Here is an 8,549-nt window from a genome sequence, read left to right as displayed (position 1 = left end):
CCACCGGGGACAGCACCAGGCTTCAGCCTGGCTAGGTACGTCCTGGAGGGGGGGGGACCCCTTTATTGGAGGGGTCCCCACTCCCCCTGGCCAGGCTGACCGGTCAGAGGGATGAATGCTTTGGCCAGGGGGACTTATATAAAAAGTCCCCCCCCCCAGCTGTGGCATTACCCCACTGGCTGGTTGGGACTGGTTCTTAAAATACGGGGGGCCCTAGTCACTTTGTCCCCCATAATTTGGGAACCAGCCCTGGAGCTGGTTTTAAAAAATACATTATAAATGAGAGCGCACTAAATATGTCTAGGGACAGGGAAGCCCTATTTGGTCTGATTTTTTTAGAACCAGCCCCGGCCTGGTGCTGATTATGCCCATGGGGGGGGGGGGGGGGGGGGGCGCGGTTGAGTCGTATTCATTCGTATTAAGAATACGAAAAATCTACAGTGTTTTATATAACTTAAAATTGATAATGCTATGCCAGTAAAATTATTGCTCATTTTAATTTTACTAGTAATACATTTATGGGACAAAAAAAATTTAAATTTTGAAAATTAGGTTGCCACCTTGATTTTATGGTTTATGCTGCAATATATTGATGTGCAAAAATTGTTACAAATATTATTTTTATTAATACATACTGTATGGTTGCAATGACAACCAATGTATACTTCCTGGTTGCCCCAGTTAATTGTTGCACTCTGAAGTCACTGGCAGTCCAGAGCAGCATTTCCAATTTACAATCATCAGAGGGGTCTTCAGGAGTGCGACTTCAGCTGGGAGCCACCAGGTAATCATCAGAGTTATGTCTTTGCTAGATATATTATACCTCTTTTATACCAAAAAGCGTGGTTTCACCCAGGATTTTTAGACACGCCTGCTGACACCACATAACACTGACCCGGGTCTACGAGGCAAAAAACCAGGATTTTGCCTTAGTGTAAAATGGGTATAAGTGGTTTCTGTTACCTGTTTCCTGATGACGAGTATAATCCTAAACCAGTAACTTAAATTTTTATATTTTAAAACTTTAACAATTATTCTTACATCTGCTTCTGTCAGAGAAACTGGAAATATAAAATTTTTTAGTTTTTCGTTTCATTCCTTAGATTTCTCATCCCATGCAAAAAAAACAAAAAACATAATACTGTTTATTTCTTTTTAATTATTTATTCAAATCCTTGTCAGGAAATGAACACTAAGATTTAAAAAAAAATAATAATAAAAGAATCACACTGCATTATGTACAAGGCTTGTGACACCACAGGAACACAAGAATATTTCCATTAGAATATAACACAATTAAACGGTTTTCTGTAAACTTTAGAATCCATAAATGAAAGACAATGAAACAGTATTTCATATTGCAATGCTAGATTACTTCATTTACCATATTTATTCTTTTTAGGAAATGTTTAATTTATAAACTATCAGTCACATTACATTACACTTCTGGGTTTCCCATTCTAAAATTGTTGTTCATATCATATATAATTTAAAGTGGTTATTTAACCAAATCATCAGACCATACCATAGAGATTAGGTATAAAAAAAAGAAAAGAAAAAGGGAAATAAAAAACCCAACACACAATACTGTTATTTTTGATTAGCATCTGACCTGACTGTTTTAGTCATACTGCACAGGACATCTTCCCATGCATTGTACATGCAGAAGTTAATCACATTTTTAAATAAATTCAATATCTATACATTTTCCCCAAGGTACAATGATATGCATACATGCAAAAGAAAAGAGCTGAAAACCATCTGCTTATATTTACATGTATTAACAGATTTTTAAAACAATACAAAAAAAGTTCTTTGAATTTTATGGAAAACATTATTTACAGCAATCTTTTTTTAAAAATATGAACATATCAATGCATATGTGATATATATTTACAAGTAGTTATTATTTACATCTTTTCAAGAAAAAGTATTTTGACTAAGACACACTTTTGTACATGTTCAAAAATACAATAGATTTTTAAATGTCATCTTCCAATAACCTCTCAAATTAAATTGAAATATTGTTTTCAAATGGAAAAATCCTGTAACATTTAAATTACATTTAAATACAGGATTTCTGGCAAGTAAATAAAATGGGAAGTACTTTGTCTAAATGGCTTTGGGGGAAGTAGGCTTGTGAACGAAAGAATAAAACAATAAAAAAAAAAAAAAAACCAGTAAGGTGTCAATCACGTGGGCACACTTATCAGTGCAAAAATCTGCTACTATAACACAGAGAAGATTTTGCAGCAAGTTAGGGATCCTTGAGACCTACCGTACATTAAAATACATGGGATCTTCACTTGTGCTTATCGGAAAATGGACCATGACCAAAATAAGAATACTGTACTTGCAAGCCCCAATTTGGAATTTTGCTATTGCACACGTGAATAACTTGAGAGATCCCTGACACGGGTATCAATTAATCCAGACAAAGCTTCCAGAAAAGCTTCACAATGAATATGCATCATTCCAAATCCTAATTAATTCATAACAAACTTAGATATTTAGGGCTGTGAAAGGTGGCTGCTTAGGGTGCAAGTTATTATCGGGTACCTAAAACACCGGCTAGGTGACTTACTCACCCAGGGAATTTCAATGCCAAGTGTTACAATCACATTTGGTAAGTTGAGGAGTGGGATGGAGGGACATCTATGGCCCTTTAACAGCATAGGATTTAGATTCCCATCCAAAGAAAATTTCAGAAAATGTTTTGAGTGAGATGCTAAACAATTCTGCAGATCAGCTTGCAGAAGAATTCACAATATCCCGTGAACAGTACTATTTTTGTACATACCTTTTAAGTTTATATCAACTGTAATACAAAATGTAAAGGTTACTTTTTAAACTTTGCAATTTTGTTTTAATTAAAAATAAAATAAATGAATGTAACATGATTTAAATATGCTACTAACATTTTAAATTGTTATGGAAGATAAAATATATAGATGTTCCCAAATAAAAATATTCTATTTATGGGAAGTGGGTGTTGCAGATCTTCATTTTAAATTAGCCATTAAGGAAGAGATTTTATTGTGAAAGAAAGTTTTGCTTTTTTTTTTACACCCTGATTAATGCTGTGTTTTTCTTTTCTTTTTACACTTTTATGTAAGTCTGTAGGTCCCTTGTATTTCAAGTTTGCCTAACCAGGAATATAAAATTAAAAGGTAACAAAATTATAGGCCATAAAAGAGATATAACCAACCATTGTCACGTGATACAGTAACTTAAAAAACAAACAAAAAAAAACCAGCAATCTCTTAATTTTAAACTTGGTAAAAAGAAAAATCCTTTGTAAAATCATCAACAACCTTTGGAAGAAAAAAATTAAAAGATTGAGGAGGAATTAAATGTTATTTCTTTACACAGTGCTAAATAATGGGCACCTGAAAGAGCAATTCCATTTTTTGTGGTCCAAATGAATCATCGTACTTGTCGCACCCAATTAGACAGTGATTAGCCATGTATAGTGGCTACTCCCATCTAAACAATTGAATTTCTTCATGGGGCGCATCCACCAAAACAACTGAATCACCCCCTGAGTATTTACCATTAGTTTACATATTCTTGACCTTGTGGTAACTTAGCTGTGCTTGCAGCATTGATTTTACATTACTGACAAGCTGGCAAACTGATTTTACAATGAAGAGCTGTCAAAACTAAACTTTATCATAACAATTAAAGGGGGAGTAAAAATGATGTCCTCCCAATTTACGGTTATGTGTTAAAACTTATCCTCAATTTTTTTTAATCTATACAACCACCTACATTAGTTCCCATCACTGTAGCAGCAGTCAAATAAATTAAGAAGGTGGTGTTAAATGGAGCAGATGGAATAATCACAATCATAATTAAAGAATTATGGATTATGAATGAGCCCTTTTCAGCCAAAACTGCAAAAAAAATCGTAAAAGTTAAGGACAGATGATGGTAACAGCCACCAATTTTTTTGCTAGCATTAGGGGCACAATCGTAAAATATTCTATGTAGGTAGTGGAACAGCTTCAAGCAGGACTGTACTTTAAAAGAAAAAAAATGCTCAAAGAAGGTTTTAAAATTGAGCAACAGTAATTATTCTCATCAAGGTTTTTGTATTTTAATTACTGCAAAAATGTGACAGTTGGAAGGCAAATAAAGTAAACAGTTAAAAGTAAAATATTTATACCCACTGTTGGCCAATGCAGAGTATTTGTGTCACCTTCTAAAAAAACGAGATTACAAAAATAAAAAAAAATATTTGTTCTGCATAATATCTGTAACCAGGTAAAAGTTAGCGTCACATTTGGAGAATGTTATATAAAAAAACAAAAACCCAGAGGTCTGTTTGCGTTATTTTTTATGCAAGTGGAGTGTAATTTGTGAAGGAATACGTGCAGTTATAATTTAAAGTGACTTATTTGGTGTTGCAAAAATTAAAAGATGAATGTATGTCCCAAAAAAATAGTCTCCAGCCACTAACACTAGCATCATACCCGTATTGAAAGATTCAAACAAGATCACTTTGCATTGTCCAGTAGTATCTGATCATGGTCAAAATCATCAGGACCAATTCAAGAATGTAAAATAGAGACATTATCCATAAAATGTGATAACCAAAGATATTCAACTGCTAAGTTATGCACTGCATTTAATTAAAAAAAAAAAAAAAAATATAATGAAAAAGCTTACCGGCAATACCTGTACATAATAATAAGCTAAACATAAGCAAGATCACAAACCCAAGTCCTTAAAATTAAACCAAGTCCGTAAGATCATGCGTTTTGCTTTTTTGTAATCGTGCATGATACATTGAAAAAAAATAATTCAGATTTGAATTTATTTGATTCAGATCAATTTTCAGAAACTCATTCAGGTTCCTTCTTTATTGTAAGCATATTGAAAAGTCCATACTTGCTGCCATTGGAATTCTGGAAAGTTTTATTTACAACATCATTAGGAGGTTTGGTGTAACCAATCCCATTGGTTCCTTTAGTATAGACAGATTCTCTTTTTAAGGTCATCTCTGCGGCTTGTCCCAACAAAGATTCTGTCCAGCTGGTCCTATCTCTTAAATCCTGACTGGCAGTCGGATGTGCCCCTTTTTGTAGCATATAATACAATATAGGGTTTGTTTTTGTCAGCCTTGGAGAATCTTTCCCACAGTCATTCTTTTCCATGTCCGTAATAACCCATTTAATGGGACCTCTATCATTTGCAGAAGGGCACATATTTAAATGTCCAGACTCGGTCCCTATGGGATTATTTCTTAGAATATCTGGGGAAGAATAAGGAGAACTCTTTAGAGGAGATGGATATTGAAATGGCATTTGACCTAAATTATTTTGAGGAGAATGTTTACCCATAAACATATTGAGGGAAGGAAGCATAAATTCGGAATTCCCTGACAAGTTACTTCGATTTGCCCTCACCATCTCCTCAACTAATGGATTATTCCTATGTTGGGAGTCTCTGACACAGTTTTCTGAAAGCAATAGCTGTTTCAGTACATTAAAACCTTTACTCTCTCGAGACCAACCCAAGTTTTTATTTTCATTAAAGGAATTCGGACCCGTAAAATTCTTGTGATCATGATCAGTCTTTGTGCCATTGACTTCTTCATGGAAAAACAGTGCCTCACATGGAGTAGTGCAAAACGGCTTGTTTCCAGCATCAGGTGAATTCATTTTTGCTATTTTTACGTGGCTTTCTACAGGGTCATTTTGGTGCATTTTCCTTTTTTTAGGCACAATACAAGGTAATTTTGATTGTTTTTGCGGAGGTTCAGTATGTCGGTTGTTTAAGTCTAGATCACTGGTATCATAACCATCATGGTTCTGACGTAGTAAACGACTTAGAAGGCCATTTCTTGAAATGGAAAAGTCTTGTGGAGAAGGGTGTGGAGAGTTTATATCCTCTGGAGCTTGTCTCGTCATTTTGTGCATAGAGACTCCTAAAGGACTTGGAGCACTTGTCTCTCTGTGTCCATTAGAGTTATCTTCAGGTTCAGATTTAATTTTGAAAGACACAATTTGATCACTAGGTAACTTTTCGCTCCTGTCTGGGTTAACTTCATCTTTAATGTAAGGTTTCTGTAATTTTTCATTCTTGCATTTGTTAGGTGTGGCAAGAAGTAGTTGAAGTACAGTGCGCCTTTCTAGTAGATTCTCAATTTCAGAACCAGGGAAACCAGAATCCCCCGGTGTGGACGGGCTGTTAAAACTTCTGCTTTCTTCAAATGTGTGTGATTGATTTGTAACCAGTGGACTGTTTAGTCTATCAATTAACCCTAGAGTTTTGCAATTAGCTGCACCTAGAGGTTTCTGAGGTCTTTGTTCATCAGGAGATGCAGGTTGCATTCCACACTGAGCTAAATTTTGCAGCAACTTGCTAGCACTGAAAGCTGTATTCGTTTGTGCGGTATCATTTGTTAGTGGGACAGTCACTTGAAGAGCTTTATGTCTGGTAAGCTCTATCAAATGTTTTGATGCTGGATTTGACATTCTTTCTGACTGAATGTTGCTTGTGTAAGGTGTAAAATTAGGCTTGACTGGAAATGGCTGATGAGTTAGATTTATCGGAGAATCGGCTTTTGTAGAACCGTGCAAAGAGAGTGTGTTTAATGGAGAAGAATTACTAATACTAGGACTTTCCGAAAGATGACTTGGTGTTGACATATTGAACTTAGACAGGTCGTTTGCCTTTGATGGTGTCCTTATATCATCAATTGTCGAAGGACTGTCTTCCAATTTATGACCAAGGAGTAACTGTAGCAATGTTACTTTCTGGTACGGTTTCAATGTAGAGTCCACAGAAGAGTCTTTATTTTCCTTGTTAAGGTCAAGTCCATTAACTTTAGGATCCCAGTTGTGAAGCAATGACTCAGTTAAATTGTCTATAGAGGCTGCAGAATGCAACCCCTCGGTCTTGTCTCCCCTGTTTTTGAAGGACAAATCTATAGGTGTGCAGTTGGAATGAGTACTTTCATCATCACTGCTTTCCTCTTCTGTAAAGCTTGGATTGTTATCCGAGTAATCCTCTGTAGTTGTTGGTGTGGCACTTTCTTCAAATGCCGTATACTTTTCACTGTGAGCCTGGCTTTTCCCAACACTTGCACAATTTTGACTTTTAAGGAGATGTAAGAGCAAACTGTTATTAGGTGATGGCTTCCCATGGTTTCTTTCGGTGTTATTCTTATAACCAACTGCCTTCAGAGGAGAATTTGGAACACCAAAAGGACTGGAAAATGGAGAGAGATTACCTGGATTGTTGATTCCATTGGTTATTGTTCTTGGATTATTGTTGAGGGTAGCTGGGCCATTTGTTGACAACTGGAACCGATTTAGATCTTTCTCCGAACTCTCTTTCAACCTAGCCATTGCAGCTAGTCTCTCGCTTGCCAACTGACTGGCGCTCTGTGCTTTTAGAGCATGTTCTCTAGAGTACTGCTGCAAGTGTGCTTCGCTAGAGAGCAGCAGAGCTAGCTGACTACAAGCCACACTTGGTTTAGGAGAAGCAGTGGGACTTGATCTTTTCTCCACCATATTAGCAACAGCTTGAAGTCTTGCAGCACAAGAAATTGGCTCACCTGCTCCTTTGGTGCTACTTTGTGCAGGAGAAGGAGGCTCAGCATATTTTTCCTGAATAGTACCATTAGATAACCCAGTCAGATTATTGTCAACTATATGATCTTTTGATCTGCTTTTGTTTAGGAGAGTCTTTAAGTGATTGGAGGCCAAACCATAGCACTGACTATCTTTTTCTTCATGTACTGCCTCTTGGTTTAGGGAAAAACCTTGATCTTTGAGACTTTGTTTTATATGTTGAGACAGTGCAACACTCTGCAATCTAGAGCTGAATGACTGAAGCAAAGAGGCAAGGAGTGTGCTATCCTGTTTGCCCTTGGGGACATTTTCAACCATTCCGGCCAACAAAGACTCATTTTTCTCATTTACACTTGCAGCATCAGAGATCCGCCTTCTCTTTGCAGCGTTCCAGTCTTCTGAAGATTGCAAAAGTCTGGCTTTCTTTAGATGCAACATACCAGAGGACTGGCTACTGTGTACCGGGGCATTACTTTTACAGTTAGTAAAAACATTCCCAGAAGTGTTAAAGTTTTCATTTACATTCACATGGCTTGCGAGTTTGTCAACTGCTGTCCCAGAACCACCGGCTGCCTGATGCATTAGTAATCCTTCTAGGTACGTTAAAACAATGGGATCCTGTTGCATTTCAGAGCTAAGCTCTTCTCCATGAGTCATGTTCAATAACCGTAGGCGTAGAAGCTAGGTCTTTACCTACTTTTGTGAGCGACGAAGATTTGGGGCAAATTTTATAAAGCAATTTCTTTTTATTAAGAATTTGCAGCTAGTGTGAAATTCAAAGCAGATGTTCACTGAAGAATCATTGCCTGGAAATTGAATGTTCCATTGAATTACTCTGCAGGCAGCATGTTCAAAATGATGTGCGTCAATCCTTCATACGGCTAGAACAAGAGTCCTCTCGTCCATGGAAACGGCACATCCACTTGTATCAGAATTCACCCTGAAAAAGCAAGACGACAAATATAA

At 36.5% G+C, this 8,549-nt stretch overlaps 1 protein-coding gene across 2 annotated transcripts in view; it reads right to left on the bottom strand.

The window, feature by feature from the left end:
- Positions 1-1,139: 1,139 nt before the first annotated feature.
- Positions 1,140-8,549, bottom strand: part of NRIP1 (nuclear receptor interacting protein 1) — a 63,340-nt gene continuing 55,930 nt past the window's right edge. For both annotated transcript variants that reach the window (XM_083171898.1, XM_083171899.1), the window contains exon 2: positions 1,140-8,523. In XM_083171898.1, the coding sequence (XP_083028024.1) occupies positions 4,848-8,240 (3,393 nt within the window). In that variant the 5' untranslated portion in view covers positions 8,241-8,523 and the 3' untranslated portion in view covers positions 1,140-4,847. The remainder of the gene's footprint in view (positions 8,524-8,549) is intronic.

Source organism: Crinia signifera, chromosome 2 (assembly GCF_055691185.1).
Source record: "Crinia signifera chromosome 2, ASM5569118v1, whole genome shotgun sequence".
Taxonomy (NCBI): Eukaryota; Metazoa; Chordata; class Amphibia; order Anura; family Myobatrachidae; genus Crinia; species Crinia signifera.
Note: the sequence above shows the minus strand (reverse complement) of the source record. Positions and strands in the feature narration are given on the sequence as shown.